Source organism: Synchiropus splendidus, chromosome 2 (assembly GCF_027744825.2).
Source record: "Synchiropus splendidus isolate RoL2022-P1 chromosome 2, RoL_Sspl_1.0, whole genome shotgun sequence".
NCBI classification, from domain to species: Eukaryota; Metazoa; Chordata; class Actinopteri; order Syngnathiformes; family Callionymidae; genus Synchiropus; species Synchiropus splendidus.
The window spans coordinates 12,992,236-13,010,196 of NC_071335.1; the positions used below are offsets into that span (position 1 = coordinate 12,992,236).

The window sequence follows — 17,961 nt, forward strand, 5'->3', positions numbered from 1 at the left end:
ATCACTGACACGTTTTGCATCTGAATGAAGAAGAGTTGACTCTATTTTCACTCTGCTGCAAATCTCTGCAAATCACGTGCAGCATATTAGAGGAAAAACAAAACAAAAAACATGGCCTGAGGCAGCTCAGAAAACAAAGTGGTGCCACATAACTTTTGATCCAATGACCAGCTGATGGTAGTAAGAATGAGAGCGACGTAGTAACACAGTGGTTCGTCCACAAGCAGAAAGGGAGAGAGACGAATCAAAACGGTCATTTTCATGAAGTGTTGTCACACGTTTATTGCACAACATATAAAAAGACAGATCAAAGTAGAAAAAACAATCATAGACAGCAACTCGGCTCTGGCTGGTCGAGTGTGAAGGTACATGATGAAACTGGCTCAGTAGCTTTCTCCTCTGCCTGAGCTGGTTCTACTGGCTGGAGAGTGAAACTCTCAGTCTCACAACTGTGGACTTTCCCTCCAACACAAAAGCACCCAACAGTCTGTTTCACTAATTTGCCACTGTCAGCAACAATCGCTGGTCGAGGCAGAAGGCGTTCACATTCAGATGCAAAGCTCTCTGATCAGCATCTGTCTGTACTTAATGCTACAGATGTTGCAGTATTTCCCGCCACTTCCAGCACCGATTTCACCGCGCGCTCCCCTGTTAGCGTGCTAGCGCACTTAGCTTTCAACATTAGCAGAAGGATCAAGACAAAACAATGCGCTGAATTACAGTGACCAAACTAGTCTGTGAATATCTGTGAAGAGTGTGGAATGATCGTGAAGCACCGCAGTTATTTGGCAGACACTCAAGTTTGGTTTACAAAGCAAACGAAGGAAATCATCTTCGATGAGTCGTTCAGCAGTTATCTGTCACGACAGGTCGCTTCTCCATTACGTGACGTCAGGTGTGGTTAGTCACAGTTGAAGCAGCCAAGAGAAACAAACACAAAGTGAAGGATTATCAGGGATGAAATGTGCTCCTCAGATGTCTGTTGCTCCAGAAGCTGCTTCTTGAATCATGAAAACCATTGTGTGAGCTTGATAAATCTGCACCAGTTCATTCATGGGATGTAATGGTTTCTCTAAGTCATGTGTTTGTGTGAGAGACAATGTTTGACTGGTCACATTTTCTAACTCTAGTTCCTGGAACTTTTCTTTCACAAGGCCGACACACACTCACACACACACCAACACACACCCACACACAGCCTAAAGCCTTCCCTCCAGAAGATTTACCCGCTGCATGATTTCATTCAAAGTGCATATTTGTGCCGCACCAGCTTGACTTGGCTCTAACTCTGCATCGACTGAGCAGTGTTGACCACCAGTGCTGTTCAAAGCTGTGTGGAGCTCCAATGAAGAACCGTTTTACGTCCTATGTTCAGCTGTCTCTTAACTTTCCTGTAAGAAATGATGGCAGCACTGATTCCAAATATTTTGATCGACTGTTTTGTGCAGATTCTATTCTGTTGCGAACAAAATCTTGAATAACAACATAACTTGTAGCGATATGTTTTAAATGAATAATATCTGTGCATCATAGCTGCTAGTAAATCAGTGTGTTACTTTCTGATCCTGCAGTTACAAGGTTACAAACTAGGAAAGTATGTTGGTGAAACCATTAGCTGGATAATATCCTGTGCTGCATGTAACCAGTACATGGCAGTTCCAATAGTATTTAGCATAAAGCACTCAAACAATGCTCTGAATTTACAGGATCTCGTAGTTCCATCACGCAGATTAACCAGGATTAACAAAGATTCAGATCAGGATCGGGATGATGTTGTTCCTGAGGCATCTCCAGATGATACACTGCGACCAACTGCTCAGGAGCTTCATCAGTCTCCACTGGCTCGTGGCGAACTGGAGAGACAGAAAGAACAAGTTCGAGGAGAGCGACGTCAGCAAGACACACGTAAAAACAGAAGATCTACAGCTGCTGTTATTTTCATCTCAATGGCTCAGGACTTGTGGCATGGAAATAGCATGCGAAACAAGAGAAATTATATCTTTTTTAACTTGACTCACTTGCAGCCCGCCTCTTGTTGTAGACCAGAAGCAGAAGCAATCCAACGATGAGAGATCCAATCACCACCAGTGGAGCAACGACTTGCACGGCTTTATTCGTTGACCTTTGACCTTCAGGAGATTCTGCAAAGAGATCCATCAGCATTATATCATAACAAGTACAGTATACTGTATACAGTTAAGACTGTAGGTTTGAAAGTAGTCACCTATTGGGCTCCCTGTTGGAAGGTGTGGTGGTGTCTTGTCTATGAAGAAAAGATTTTTCAGATTAAGTGATGGAAGCATAACTTTTGTTTCAAGTGAAAAATATGAACTCAAACAAACAAACAAAAAAAACAAAACAAGAGCAGCATAACGACAGCATATGATTCCACTTCTCAATCTCTCATACAAACATGTAAATCTATCGTCATTCCAAAGAGACTTGTTTATATACAAGATGATAAAACCAGAATCAGGAATGCTGACATGAGCAGGATTAAATGACAATTGTGGAGTAATATCACAGTTTTTCATCATTATAACATCTGAATTCTAAAAAGAAAGTTCATGTCTTATCGTAATATATACATAGGAAGAAACAGAGGCACATTCAGAAGTCTCTTGTGATCATCCAAACTCTGGTTCCAAAAAGAAAACAACGCCTCAGCGTGTGACGCTGCAGCTAACAAGTGGAAGCCAAAGGAGCCCATGGAGGGTCAAAGCGTCCTCATAAGAGCTTGGATGTACAAAGTGTAAATGCAGGCATCAACATGAGTAGAAACTCTTGCAGCAGATACTCCCATCTCCATCTGCAGTCTCACCTGTAACGTCCAGGTAGACCTTGGCATCGGCATCACATACGTGTGTGACTACCATGACAGTGTATTCACCACGATGGTCCATGGCAGTGTTCTGGATGGTCAAAGAAATGTTGAAGGCTGAGTCGTCCCTGATCCAGCGTGGCTTGGTGAAAGCATATCCTTCTGTCTCCTTCATTCTCTGATCTCCATCATGATAGGATACAACTGTATCCCTGCCTTTCTTCCAAATTACTCTCAGTATACTGTCAGTCTGGACGAGGCAGTTGAGCACGGACATGTGACCCACCTGCCCCTCGATGTGGCTGGTGCAATTTAAGTCTTTAAAAGAGAAGAAGGAACATCATTCTAGAGCAGTTCATCTTTCCATGATCTGAGATGAGGCCAACACTTACTGCAGACTGAACTTCCAAAAGCGGCCACAGGGGGCAGCAGAAGCAGAAGCACGGCAAAGGACACCATGTTGATTCACCTGAGATGATGACAAATGAAGATCTCACCTGGGACGTAAATGTAAGAGCCACGAATTAAAGAGGTAGCTATTACAGGGATAAAATCGACATTTGAGCATTATTAAGGGAAACAATCTGCTTCACAGAGCGTCTGACAGTCAGACACTTCCTCTTCATCCTTCCTGCGTTCTGCTTCTTCAGAGTGTGAAGACCTGTGTCCTCAGTCTCCCAGCACAAGTGTGGAAGACCATCAGCACCAGACATCAACTTTAGATCAGCTGCAAGAGTTCATTTAAAAGAGGGAACTCTGGCACTGTTTCTATTTCACATCAGCCCTGGCCTGAATGACCGGATGCTGAGAGAAAATGCCACGCAGCAGTGTGACAGTCTGAGAAGGAGTTGATCAGGGATGAGGATTTCAAGTTCTGAGCTTCCCACTCATGTGTTTTTAACTTAACAGTTAACTTTCTCAATAAATGTGTTTAAGATTAACCTGAGATTTAGGCTGTTTTATTTTCTAAGGCAGTTTTATATGCTATTTGATTAAAACAGTTTTGAAGTGTCACATGCTTTCGATTTGTTGCAGATTTTTTTCATTGACTTTTATCATTTCAGGGGGCCAAACTAAAAAAAAAAAAAAAAAAAAATCTAATAAGATTGTCAACGTTTCTGTCAGCGATGGATCTGCATTATCGAGCTTGACTACCTAGTATTATTCTCACAGAAGTATTTCAGTCAGCGGTTGTTTCGCTCGCTTTAGTTTAATGTCAAAGCTTCATTTACTGCACTTTGATTTACTATTGAAAGGTTTTTAAATACTGTCCATCAGTAAATGTGAATTATTGTTGCGCTAAATTATTTGTTAAAGAGCGACCGTGACGCAGAAACCCTTCAGTCAGACCCCTCCGAGACACGGGCTCGTTCCGAACACCGCGCGCACTTACGAACGCGTGCCCCGCACCGCCGCTCACGCGGTCAAACTCGGTCGTCACCTGTCGGTGAAGAGAGCAGAGCAGCGCGCGCTGACTCACCTGTCATCTGGCGTCCACCTCACAACCGGTGCACAGCAGTCTCGCACAGCACAGGGAAGAGAAGAAAGTCGACGGAGTGACACACGACTCGCTCTGAACACCGTCTGCTCTCCGTCTGGAGCCTGAACTGCGGTGTCCTCTGTACTTTCACTTTCGCTATGACTCGACGCAGCTGACTTGTTTTCCCGAGAGGTCACGAGCTTGGATGACTTATTTGGTCACCGGAAACAGACTTTAGATTACTCCTGACATTTTGACTAACTGTCATTTTAGTGTGGCCAACAAGCTCATTGCAAGTCTGCAGTGGTCAGTACCGATCAAAACTTAACTTAACCTAACTTAAAAAGGGCCTGAGAATCGACATACATGGTGCCAAACTTCTGGTTTGGATTGTGATCAGAAGCAAACCTCGTCTTCATAGTGCAGCAGATGACGCTCCATAGTCTGTAATCTATAGCATTAAAGTATAAGAGCAAGGGTCGGCAAATAAAAAACCTGAGGGGCCACAGTGAAAACTGTGAGGGGCCGTCTAGCAGGTGGTTAGTATCTTGCAAACAATGGGAAAGACATTACTCATTGGAACAATATCTCTTTTAAAAAGGGTTAAATGAAGAGAAAAGGAAAATAAACAAAACATCTAAAAGTTATATTTAGAACTTTGTTAGGTTAGTTATGACGTCATGAGGGCCCCATAAATACAGGCTAAGGGCCACACTCTGCCCACCTCTGACCCAGATCGATGAAACGAATACACTGTTCCATTCAGCTTCATCTGACCCCTTCTGGATAGCAACAAGATTATGACCAGCTTCTTATTTGTGGATTACTTTTCAAGTCAGGACCTCAACACAGTGAAGTGATTCTCCGGAAGGGATTTCAGCAATTCTTCCTGGAGTGGTCGGCAGGTCGGCGATCTCTCAGGAAATGGTGGAATGTTGAGGAGAACGAAAGTTACTGGGACTGTTGCCCTGGTGTGTGACCTCAGCTTCGGGCGCATAATTCACAGAAGCAACATCTCAAGTGGGAACGTCCGACTTTGGCAGAGCACACAAAGGCACCGTCACACAGGAACAGGGTTTTGAGGAGTCAAATTTGAAACTGCACTGATGTCTCAACATTCAACAGTAACTTCTTCTATTCGGTCACCTGACGTGAGTTCTACAACACAGAGGTGAGCACAATGTTCAGTCAGAGAATGGGCTGTGTCCATTCGGCTAGAGAGAGAGAGGGAGGGAGAGAGAGGAAGACGTTGCACAAGCCTTGAAGCCTAAACTGCTTATTGCTAACAGATGGTGACAAAGGCAGAGAGGCTTCATAATGAGAGTCTCAAAATTAAAGCGCCATATCTAGTGAAAGTGATGAAACTCTCCCAAGACGCGTGTCGATTTCTGATCTGATGTTTCAGTGAGCACAGCAACAGTGCAATGTGCTTGGAGCCAGTTGGTCTGGATTATCATAAGAGATCGTATCAGCCAGAAAATGATCTATAAAAGCAGCGAGGTCTTACCAGTCTCACTCCCCGACTGGTCTTTGTTCTGCAGGAAGGAGAAGAGGTTTCATAAGCATCACTGAACATCTTCTCTATCAGGAACGTCACCTGAGATGTTGAACTTTACACAGCAGGAAGGAGCGTTCATTCCTCCAAACAGGTAAAAATACTTGGTCAGTACTTGAATACAAGTGAGTTATCCACTTTGAAAAGTCTGAAACTGAAAATAAGTGTGCCTTTAATAAACAAGCCAAGATAACTAAGTGAAATAAAAAGTTCAGAGCTCTAAATAAAAGTGAAAGCAGGGATTAGTTATGTGATGATGATGGGGAAGGGAAGCAGCACACCCACAGAGAATAATACAATGTTTGGAGTAGTGGCCAAACGCTGCATTCCGGCCGTGTCTCACCCACACACACACCCACACACACACACACACACACACACACACACACACACACACACACACACACACACACACACACTGCTCTCCAGATGTCACTCGAAGAGCAAGGGCCAGACGTGGGTCGTTGCTCGACATTTAGTGTGTGGTGTAACACGCCAATAAATGGAAGAAGGCATCATGACAACAAAAAAAGAAAAACAATTTTGGATCCATTTTTTTAAACATGGTCGTATCATACGAAGTAGGGGAGCACACTGGGAGAAGGTGTCAGATCGTGGTTGACGCACGAGTCTCGTGTGTAATAGAAACGTATAGGAAACCTATCTAAAGTGAAAACACAGTGCGCTTGTAGAACTGGTGATTTAGTAGTATTTTTCTAACGCTATAGATGATCTGAAACTCGGGGGGGAAAAGGTAGTTTTTAGTAGTAATTTTCAACCTACGTTAGTCACTCGCCTCGCCTTTGTTTCCACCGCCTGGCGAAAACGCGAATTACATTTAAATGGACATTTTAATGTCATTTTAATTTGTAGTTTGGGAGAAACAAAATAATTTTTTTAGGCTTTGGGTTTGAGTCTAAATGACAAATTGTGCATGTTTATGACATGGTTCATGGTGACTTGCATGAGCTGGATTAAGATGTGGGAAAACTCACAAAAATTTCCCAATTATTTGTATTTTTTGTTACTGAATCCAACGAAACACGGATGATCTGCTTGCTCGGGAATATATTGCCTCTTGAAACCGTGACCATCTGTGTTCAGTTGATCATGTCACCAAGTGTCAGCCATTAAAAAACCCAGATTAACTCATTTTTATCACAGAAAAATGTCACATGATTTCCTGATGCTGATCAATTTGTGATCTGAGCTGACAACAGCTGAGTCACAAATGTCAGCACAAAGAGAAAAGTTCCCAGTTCTGCAGTTGTCAGACTTTTTTTTTCACAGCTTGGCACGGCTGTGACTCGAAAGGCTGGTGGTCCGAGCCCACGCAGGGATGAGAGAGCTCTTTCTCTCTTTTCATAGTGCCATTTGCCAGTCAGGTCTCATTCCAGAGAAGATGCACATCAACACAGAGAGAGACTCCATCAAGTGTTGAAGAAATTGGACAAAGAGGGTTTGACGCTGAATGGAAAAAAAAGTGAATTTGAAAAGAGCAGTTTCATGTTTCTAGGGCACAGAGTCACAGCAGAAGGTATGACGCAGATCCAGAGAAACCAAAGCGATAAAGGAGATGGCTGAACCCACAGATGTTGATGGTGTGAACAGAGTGCTGGGGATGGCAAACTACCTCAGCAAGTTTTGACCTCACCTGGCCTCATACACACGCCCCACCAAAGACTTGCTGTGGGAGAAGAATGAATGGTTCTGGGATGCACCACAGAGGGAGGCATTTCAAAGACTGACAGAAGAACCTGGTCCCATATTCTCCTGCTTTGGAGACCTGTGTTTCAGCGGATGCATCATCTTTTGGCCAGGAATGGCGTGTGAACGTCTTTCATCATATCTCCTGGGCCTGAAGTTCAGATTAGAAACAGATCACATTATCAAGAGCCCTTGTGAAACACCCATCCACTCAAGAACAGAAAGAGAGTGAAGAAGAAGTTCATGTGTTTGTGGATGCAGTCATTCAAAGTCTCCCTGCCTCTGAAAATAGACTGAAGGAGAGAGACGAAAAACAGAGAGTTGACCCTGTCTGCACGGAAATCATCAGCTACTGCAAGAAGGGCTGGCCCGAAAAAACATTCCCTCCCACCGGACCATACTAGCATGAGAAGGAAAAGTTGTTCTTTTGGGGAAAAAAAGACATATCTTGTAATTGTGGATGACTTTTCACGTTTCATTGAGGTGGCGCAACTAAATGTCGTCTCAGCAGAGACTGTAGCAGCGAAGCTGAAGGATGTGTTTCTTTCATCACGGGGTGCCAGAAGCAGACAATGGGCCACAGTGCAGTGGGTCCACCTTGAAGGACTTTGCTGCTGTTTACTCACATCACCACTAGCCCAAGATATCCCCAAGCAAATGGTGGGGCAGAGAGGGCGGTGGCAACAGTTAAAGGTTTGTGGAAGGGAGGAGGAGAGAAAGCAAAGGCTTGGTTGGATCACTGTGCCACGCCGCTGGAGAGTGGCTACTTACCAGCACAGACCGCACAGACTCTTCACACAATACCACAGTTCTCAACATTACTCCAGTCCTGTTGACCCAACGTCAGAAGGTTCAGGAAGATGGAAAAGCAAGCAAAGGGGAAACAACAACAGGGATACAACCTATGCTACAGAGCTCATCCTTTGCACCTGCTTTGACCTGGTCCACAGAGAGGAGAAGGAAGGGACTGTGGTGCAGCATGCATCAACACCCTGGTCCTACATACTACATGCAGATGGAGAACAGATCAGAAGAAATGGCACACATCTGCGGACAATACAACATCCTTCATTCTAACAGTCATCACCCGAGACACATGAAAAAAATGAGTTGCATAACATTGACACAACTGTGCTGGTTAGCAGGGAAACACTATACGTCACTCAGGCTTTCTTATTTATAAGGTGTTTGTTTGAAAGAAGAAAAAAGAAGAAGGTGTTTTACGTTTAGAGTGCCATGGTGAAGGTTGAAACATGGAATGTTTGAAGAGCGAAAAAGCTCTGTTGTGTTGTGTAAGAGGAACCAATGTGAGGATCCCAGAACAAAGTTGGACATGGACTGTTTTTATAGGAACATGAAGTAAAGAGATTTACTAAGTCTGCGCTGCCTGCCTCGTGTTTCTGTTCAAGTATAAAGAGCCAACATGTTTGGAAGGTCACCGACTGTCAAAAGTTAGTGAGAACACGTCCAAATGTCCTGAAGTGAGCACTAGTGGCTACCGAAGCTAAACCAGGATCTATGAGGCAAATATCTGGACAAATTTTCCTGTGTTCCTAAACATGAGCTGTTCAGTGAGATTTTTGAAGCAATGTCACCTTCGCAGGTCTGGGCTACCCACTTCCTTTATAGAGCAAGCCGTGCTGAGGAGACGTGTTTGTGATGGTCACTGTCTACTGTCAACACTCTGACTGGACAATTCACTTGGTACTGATGTTCCCATGCAGATTTCTTTTTCATAACTTTAAATCAATGACTGTCGATGATTTTATTCCAAACAGATTCACACAGAACCCATAACCAGGAAAGATCAAGAGTGATGTCTTGCTCGACCAGGTTGCTACGCTGACTTCCTGCTGCTCAGTGTCACTGACACGTTTCATCATCACGGGACAATGGGTTTGCAACTGAAAGGAATCATCATTTTTCAGCCTTAATTCATTCAGGGAGATGCAGAGAGGAAATGATTCACCCGCAGATGAAAAGTCACCAAATATGGACGTCGTAAACAATGAAACACTGAGGAAACCTTTCAACTCTCAAGAGAGTTCACAGTAGTCACTGACACGTTTTGCATCTGAATGAAGAAGAGTTGACTCTGTTTTCACTCTGCTGCAAAGCTCTGCAAATCACTTGCAGCATATTAGAGGAAAAACAAAACAAAACAAAAAACATGGCCTGAGGCAGCTCAGAAAACAAAGTGGTGCCACATAACTTTTGATCCAATGACCAGCTGATGGTAGTAAGAATGAGAGCGACGTAGTAACACAGTGGTTCGTCCACGAGCAGAAAGGGAGAGAGACGAATCAAAACGGTCATTTTCATGAAGTGTTGTCACACGTTTATTGCACAACATATAAAAATACAGATCAAAGTAGAAAAAACAATCATAGACAGCAACTCGGCTCTGGCTGGTCGAGTGTGAACGCACATGATGAAACTGGCTCAGTAGCTTTCTCCTCTGCCTGAGCTGGTTCGACTGGCTGGAGAGTGAAACTCTCAGTCTCACAACTGTGGACTTTCCCTCCAACACAAAAGCACCCAAACAGTCAGTTTCACTAATTTGCCAGTGTCAGCAACAATCGCTGGTCGAGGCCGAAGACGTTCACATTCAGATGCAAAGCTTATAAGTACAATTAAATGTGTTTGTTCCTTGTGTCTGATCAGCATCTGTCTGTACTTAATGCTACAGATGTTGCAGTATTTCCCGCCACTTCCAGCACCAATTTCACCGCGCGCTCCCTTGTTAGCGTGCTAGCACACTTAGCTTTCAACATTAGCAGAAGGATCAAGACAAAACAATGCGCTGAATTACAGTGACCAAACTAGTCTGTGAATATCTGTGAAGAGTGTGGAATGATCGTGAAGCACCGCAGTTATTTGGCAGACACTCAAGTTTGGTTTACAAAGCAAATGAAGGAAATCATCTTCGATGAGTTGTTCAGCAGTTATCTGTCACGACAGGTCGCTTCTCCACTAGGTGACATCAGGTGTGGTTAGTCACAGTTGAAGCAGCCAAGAGAAACAAACACAAAGTGAAGGATTATCAGGGATGAAATGTGCTCCTCAGATGTCTGTTGCTCCAGAAGCTGCTTCTTGAATCATGAAAACCATTGTGTGAGCTTGATAAATCTGCACCAGTTGATTCATGGGATGTAATGGTTTCTCTAAGTCATGTGTTTGTGTGAGAGACAATGTTTGACCGGTCACATTTTCTAACTCTAGTTCCTGGAACTTTTCTTTCACAAGGCCGACACACACTCACACACACACCAACACACACCCACACACAGCCTAAAGCCTTCCCTCCAGAAGATTTACCCGCTGCATGATTTCATTCAAAGTGCATATTTGTGCCGCACCAGCTTGACTTGGCTCTAGCTCTGCATCGATTGAGCAGTGTTGACCACCAGTGCTGTTCAAAGCTGTGTGGAGCTCCAAAGAAGAACCGTTTTACGTCCTATGTTCAGCTGTCTCTTAACTTTCCTGTAAGAAATGATGGCAGCACTGATTCCAAATATTTTGATCGACTGTTTTGTGCAGATTCTATTCTGTTGCAAACAAAATCTTGAATAACAAATCCTGTTTTCACAGTGATAACTTGTAGCGATATGTTTTAAATGAATAATATCTGTGCATCATAGCTGCTAGTAAATCAGTGTGTCACTTTCTGATCCTGCAGTTACAAGGTCACAAACTAGGAAAGTATGTTGGTGAAACCATTAGCTGGATAATATCCTGTGCTGCATGTAACCAGTACATGGCAGTTCCAATAGTATTTAGCATAAAGCACTCAAACAATGCGCTGAATTTACAGGATCTTGTAGTTCCATCACGCAGATTAACCAGGATTAACAAAGATTCAGATCAGGATCGGGATGATGTTGTTCCTGAGGCATCTCCAGATGATACACTGCGACCAACTGCTCAGGAGCTTCATCAGTCTCCACTGGCTCGTGGTGAACTGGAGAGACAGAAAGAACAAGTTCGAGGAGAGCGACATCAGCAAAACACACGTAAAAACAGAAGATCTACAACTGCTGTTATCTTCATCTCAATGGCTCGGGACTTGTGGCATGGAAATAGCATGTGAAACAAGAGAAATGATCATCATGTAGTGGGGTATGTTGTTATTGTTCACTTGACTCACTTGCAGCCCGCCTCTTGTTGTAGACCAGAAGCAGAAGCAATCCAACGATGAGAGATCCAATCACCACCAGTGGAGCAACGACTTGCACGGCTTTATTCTGTGACCCTTGACCTTCAGGAGATTCTGCAAAGAGATCCATCAGCATTATATCATAAGAAGTACAGTATACTGTATATAGTTAAGACTGTAGGTTTGAAAGTAGTCACCTAGTGGGCTCCCTGTTGGAAGGTGTGGTGTCTTGTCTATGAAGAAAAGATTTTTCAGATTAAGTGATGGAAGCATAACTTTTGTTTCAAGTGAAAAATATGAACTCAAACAAACAAACAAACAAAAAAAAAAACAAGAGCAGCATAACTACAGCATATGATTCCACTTCTCAATCTCTCATACAAACATGTAAATCTATTGTCATTCCAAAGAGACTTGTTTATATACAAGATGATAAAACCAGAATCAGGAATGCTGACATGAGCAGGATTAAATGACAATTGTGGAGTAATATCACAGTTTTTCATCATTACAACATCTGAATTCTAAAAAGAAAGTCTTAAAGTAATATATACAGAAGAAGAAAAAGAGGTACATTCAGAAGTCTCTTGTGATCATCCAAACTCTGGTTCCAAAAAGAAAACAACGCCACAGCGTGTGACTCTGCAGCTAACAAGTGGAAGCCAAAGGAGCCCATGGAGGGTCAAATGGGTCCTCATAAGAGCTTGGATGTACAAAGTGTAAATGCAGGCATCAACATGAGTAGAAACACTTGCAGCAGATACTCCCATCTCCATCTGCAGTCTCACCTGTAACGTCCAGGTAGACCTTGGCATTGGCATCACATACGTGTGTGACTACCATGACAGTGTATTCACCACGATGGTCCATGGCAGTGTTCTGGATGGTCAAGGAAATGTTGAAGGCTGAGTCGTCCCTGATCCAGCGTGGCTTGGTGAAAGAATATCCTTCTTCCTCCTTCATTCTCTCATCTCCATCATGATAGGACACAACTGTATCCCTGCCTTTCTTCCAAATTACTCTCTGTATACTGTCAGTCTGGACGAGGCAGTTGAGCACGGACATGTGACCCACCTGCCCCTCGATGTGGCTGGTGCAATTTAAGTCTTTAAAAGAGAAGAAGGAACATCATTCTAGAGCAGTTCATCTTTCCATGATCTGAGATGAGGCCAACACTTACTGCAGACTGAACTTCCAAAAGCGGCCACAGGGGGCAGCAGAAGCAGAAGCACGGCAAAGGACACCATGTTGATTCACCTGAGATGATGACAAATGAAGATCTCACCTGGGATGTAAATGTAAGAGCCACGAATTAAAGAGGTAGCTATTACAGGGATGAAATCGACATTTGAGCATTATTAAGGGAAACAATCTGCTTCACAGAGCTTCAGACAGTCAGACACTTCCTCTTCATCCTTCCTGCTTTCTGCTTCTTCAGAGTGTGAAGACCTGTGTCCTCAGTCTCCCAGCACAAGTGTGGAAGACCATCAGCACCAGACATCAACTTTAGATCAGCTGCAAGAGTTCATTTAAAAGAGGGAACTCTGGCACTGTTTCTATTTCACATCAGCCCTGGCCTGAATGACCGGATGCTGAGAGAAAATGCCACGCAGCAGTGTGACAGTCTGAGAAGGAGTTGATCAGGGATGAGGATTTCAAGTTCTGAGCTTCCCACTCATGTGTTTTTAACTTAACAGTTAACTTTCTCAATAAATGTGTTTAAGATTAGTTTTTCATTGACTTTTATCATTTCAGGGGGCCAAACTAAAAAAAAAAAAAAAAAAAAAAAAAATCTAATAAGATTGTCAACGTTTCTGTCAGCGATGGATCTGCATTATCGAGCTTGACTACCTAGTATTATTCTCACAGAAGTATTTCAGTCAGCGGTTGTTTCGCTCGCTTTAGTTTAATGTCAAAACTTCATATACTGCACTTTGATTTACTATTGAAAGGTTTTTAAATACTGTCCATCAGTAAATGCGAATTATTGTTGCGCTAAATTATTTGTTAAAGAGCGACCGTGACGCAGAAACCCTTCAGTCAGACCCCTCCGAGACACGGACTCGTTCCGAACACCGCGCGCCCCGCACCGCCGCTCACGCGGTCAAACTCGGTCGTCACCTGTCGGTGAAGAGAGAAGAGCAGCGCGCGCTGACTCACCTGTCTGTCATCTGGCGTCCACCTCACAACCGGTGCACAGCAGTCTCGCACAGCACAGGGAAGAGAAGAAAGTCGACGGAGTGACACACGACTCGCTCTGAACACCGTCTGCTCTCCGTCTGGAGCCTGAACTGCGGTGTCCTCTGTACTTTCACTTTCGCTATGACTCGACGCAGCTGACTTGTTTTCCCGAGAGGTCACGAGCTTGGATGACTTATTTGTTCACCGGAAACAGACTTTAGATTGCTCCTGACATTTTGACTAACTGTCATTTTAGTGTGGCCAACAAGCTCATTGCAAGTCTGCAGTGGTCAGTACCGATCAAAACTTAGCTTAACCTAACTTAAAAAGGGCCTGAGAATCGACATACATGGTGCCAAACTTCTGGTTTGGATTGTGATCAGAAGCAAACCTCATCTTCATAGTGCAGCAGATGACGCTCCATGGTCTGTAATCTATAGCATTAAAGTATAAGAGCAAGGGTCGGCAAATAAAAAACCTGAGGGGCCACAGTGAGAACTGTGAGGGGCCGTCTAGCAGGTGGTTAGTATCTTGCAAACGATGGGAAAGACATTACTCATTGGAATAATATCTCTTTTAAAAAGAGTTAAATGAAGAGAAAAGGAAAATAAACAAAACATCTAAAAGTTATATTTAGAACTTTGTTATGTTAGTTATGACGTCATGAGGGCCCCATAAATACAGGCTAAGGGCCACACTCTGCCCACCTCTGACCCAGATCGATGAAACGAATACACTGTTCCATTCAGCTTCATCTGACCCCTTCTGGATAGCAACAAGATTATGACCAGCTTCTTATTTGTGGATTACTTTTCAAGTCAGGACCTCAACAGAGTGAAGTGATTCTCCGGAAGAGATTTCAGCAATTCTTCCTGGAGTGGTCGGCAGGTCGGCGATCTCTCAGGAAATGGTGGAATGTTGAGGAGAACGAAAGTTACTGGGACTGTTGCCCTGGTGTGTGACCTCAGCTTCGGGCGCATAATTCACAGAAGCAACATCAGTGGGAACGTCCGACTTTGGCAGAGCACACAAAGGCACCGTCACACAGGCACAGGCTTTTGAGGAGTCAAATTTGAAACTGCACTGATGTCTCAACACTCAACAGTAACTTCTTCTATTCGGTCACCTGACGTGAGTTCTACAACACAGAGGTGAGCACAATGTTCAGTCAGAGAATGGGCTGTGTCCATTCGGCTAGAGAGAGAGAGAGGGAGGGAGAGAGAGGAAGGCGTTGCACAAGCCTTGAAGCCTAAACTGCTCATTGCTAACAGATGGTGACAAAGGTAGAGAGGCTTCATAATGAGAGTCTCAAAATTAAAGCGCCATATCTAGTGAAAGTGATGAAACTCTCCCAAGACGCGTGTCGATTTCTGATCTGATGTTTCAGTGAGCACAGCAACAGTGCAATGTGCTTGGAGCCAGTTGGTCTGGATTATCATAAGAGATCGTATCAGCCAGAAAATGATCTATAAAAGCAGCGAGGTCTTACCAGTCTCACTCCCCGACTGGTCTTTGTTCTGCAGGAAGGAGAAGAGGTTTCATAAACATCACTGAACATCTTCTCTATCAGGAACGTCACCTGAGATGTTGAACTTTACACAGCAGGAAGGAGCGTTCATTCCTCCAAACAGGTAAAAATACTTGGTCAGTACTTGAATACAAGTGAGTTATCCACTTTGAAAAGTCTGAAACTGAAAATAAGTGTGCCTTTAATAAACAAGCCAAGATAACTAAGTGAAATAAAAAGTTCAGAGCTCTAAATAAAAGTGAAAGCAGGGATTAGTTATGTGATGATGATGGGGAAGGGAAGCAGCACACCCACAGAGAATAATACAATGTTTGGAGTAGTGGCCAAACGCTGCATTCCGGCCGTGTCTCACCCACACACACACCCACACACACACACACACACACACACACACACACACACACACACACACACACACACACACACACACTGCTCTCCAGATGTCACTCGAAGAGCAAGGGCCAGACGTGGGTCGTTGCTCGACATTTAGTGTGTGGTGTAACACGCCAATAAATGGAAGAAGGCATCATGACAACAAAAAAAGAAAAACAATTTTGGATCCATTTTTTTAAACATGGTCGTATCATACGAAGTAGGGGAGCACACTGGGAGAAGGTGTCAGATCGTGGTTGACGCACGAGTCTCGTGTGTAATAGAAACGTATGGGAAACCTATCTAAAGTGAAAACACAGTGCGCTTGTAGAACTGGTGATTTAGTAGTATTTTTCTAACGCTATAGATGATCTGAAACTCGGGGGGGAAAAGGTAGTTTTTAGTAGTAATTTTCAACCTACGTTAGTCACTCGCCTCGCCTTTGTTTCCACCGCCTGGCGAAAACACGAATTACATTTAAATGGACATTTTAATTTGTAGTTTGGGAGAAACAAAATAATTTTTTTAGGCTTTGGGTTTGAGTCTAAATGACAAATTGTGCATGTTTATGACATGGTTCATGGTGACTTGCATGAGCTGGATTAAGATGTGGGAAAACTCACAAAAATTGCCCAATTATTTGTATTTCTTGTTACTGAATCCAACGAAACACGGATGATCTGCTTGCTCGGGAATATATTGCCTCTTGAAACCGTGAACATCTGTGTTCAGTTGATCATGTCACCAAGTGTCAGCCATTAAAAAACCCAGATTAACTCATTTTTAGCACAGAAAAATGTCACATGATTTCCTGATGCTGATCAATTTGTGATCTGAGCTGACAACAGCTGAGTCACAAATGTCAGCACAAAGAGAAAAGTACCCAGTTCTGCAGTTGTCAGACGCTGAGGGTGAAGAACTTTTCCAACAGTCCACAGATGCTCCGCCCTCAGGTTGCATGGGATCAGAGGTTGTTCTTCTGAATGAATGGTGGCAAACAACACGTTTTGATTTTGGCATTGCAGCCTGACTGACTCTTGCACACTTTGGTCCAACAACTGCTTCAACTCAAAGTAATAAAACAAATACTGTCCAAACAGATTGTAGGATTTTGTGAGTGTGTCATTTTTGTTCCGATATATATATATTTTTTTACAGCTTGGAACGGCTGTGACTCGAAAGGCTGGTGGTCCGAGCCCACGCAGGGATGAGAGAGCTCTTTCTCTCTTTTCATAGTGCCATTTGCCAGTCAGGTCTCACTCCAGAGAAGATGCACATCAACACAGAGAGAGACTCCATCAAGTGTTGAAGAAATTGGACAAAGAGGGTTTGACGCTGAATGAAAAAAAAGTGAATTTGAAAAGAGCAGTTTCATGTTTCTAGGGCACAGAGTCACAGCAGAAGGTATGACGCAGATCCAGAGAAACCAAAGCGATAAAGGAGATGGCTGAACCCACAGATGTTGATGGTGTGAACAGAGTGCTGGGGATGGCAAACTACCTCAGCAAGTTTTGACCTCACCTGGCCTCATACACACGCCCCACCAAAGACTTGCTGTGGGAGAAGAATGAATGGTTCTGGGATGCACCACAGAGGGAGGCATTTCAAAGACTGACAGAAGAACCTGGCCCCATATTCTCCTGCTTTGGAGACCTGTGTTTCAGCGGATGCATCATCTTTTGGCCAGTAATGGCGTGTGAACGTCTTTCATCATATCTCCTGGGCCTGAAGTTCAGATTAGAAACAGATCACAAGCCTCTAATAACAGCAGATACATTATCAAGAGCCCTTGTGAAACACCCATCCACTCAAGAACAGAAAGAGAGTGAAGAAGAAGTTCATGTGTTTGTGGATGCAGTCATTCAAAGTCTCCCTGCCTCTGAAAATAGACTGAAGGAGAGAGACGAAAAACAGAGAGTTGACCCTGTCTGCACGGAAATCATCAGCTACTGCAAGAAGGGCTGGCCCGAAAAAACATTCCCTCCCACCGGACCATACTAGCATGAGAAGGAAAAGTTGTTCTTTTGGGGAAAAAAAGATATATCTTGTAATTGTGGATGACTTTTCACGTTTCATTGAGGTGGCGCAACTAAATGTCGTCTCAGCAGAGACTGTAGCAGCGAAGCTGAAGGATGTGTTTCTTTCATCACGGGGTGCCAGA

The 17,961-nt window shown here is 43.7% G+C and overlaps 2 protein-coding genes across 4 annotated transcripts; both read right to left on the reverse strand.

The window, feature by feature from the left end:
* Positions 1-270: 270 nt before the first annotated feature.
* Positions 271-4,446, reverse strand: LOC128754329 (uncharacterized). 2 transcript variants are annotated; one of them, XM_053856862.1, is made up of 6 exons: positions 4,302-4,446; positions 3,214-3,318; positions 2,822-3,139; positions 2,225-2,263; positions 2,019-2,141; positions 271-1,853 (listed from the first exon to the last, which is right to left on the reverse strand). In XM_053856862.1, the coding sequence occupies exons 2-6, from the start codon at positions 3,278-3,280 to the stop codon at positions 1,741-1,743; spliced, it is 660 nt and encodes a 219-aa protein (XP_053712837.1). In that variant the 5' UTR covers positions 3,281-3,318; positions 4,302-4,446; the 3' UTR covers positions 271-1,740. The 2 variants fall into 2 exon arrangements, with proteins under 2 accessions (XP_053712837.1, XP_053712840.1); XM_053856865.1 differs by having other exon boundaries at positions 3,214-3,290; positions 4,302-4,442.
* A 5,445-nt stretch (positions 4,447-9,891) lies between these two features.
* On the reverse strand, positions 9,892-14,011 carry LOC128754312 (uncharacterized). 2 transcript variants are annotated; one of them, XM_053856838.1, is made up of 6 exons: positions 13,880-14,011; positions 12,900-12,976; positions 12,508-12,825; positions 11,917-11,952; positions 11,711-11,833; positions 9,892-11,524 (listed from the first exon to the last, which is right to left on the reverse strand). In XM_053856838.1, the coding sequence occupies exons 2-6, from the start codon at positions 12,964-12,966 to the stop codon at positions 11,412-11,414; spliced, it is 657 nt and encodes a 218-aa protein (XP_053712813.1). In that variant the 5' UTR covers positions 12,967-12,976; positions 13,880-14,011; the 3' UTR covers positions 9,892-11,411. The 2 variants fall into 2 exon arrangements, with proteins under 2 accessions (XP_053712813.1, XP_053712812.1); XM_053856837.1 differs by having other exon boundaries at positions 12,900-13,004.
* Between the last annotated feature and the right edge of the window lie 3,950 nt (positions 14,012-17,961).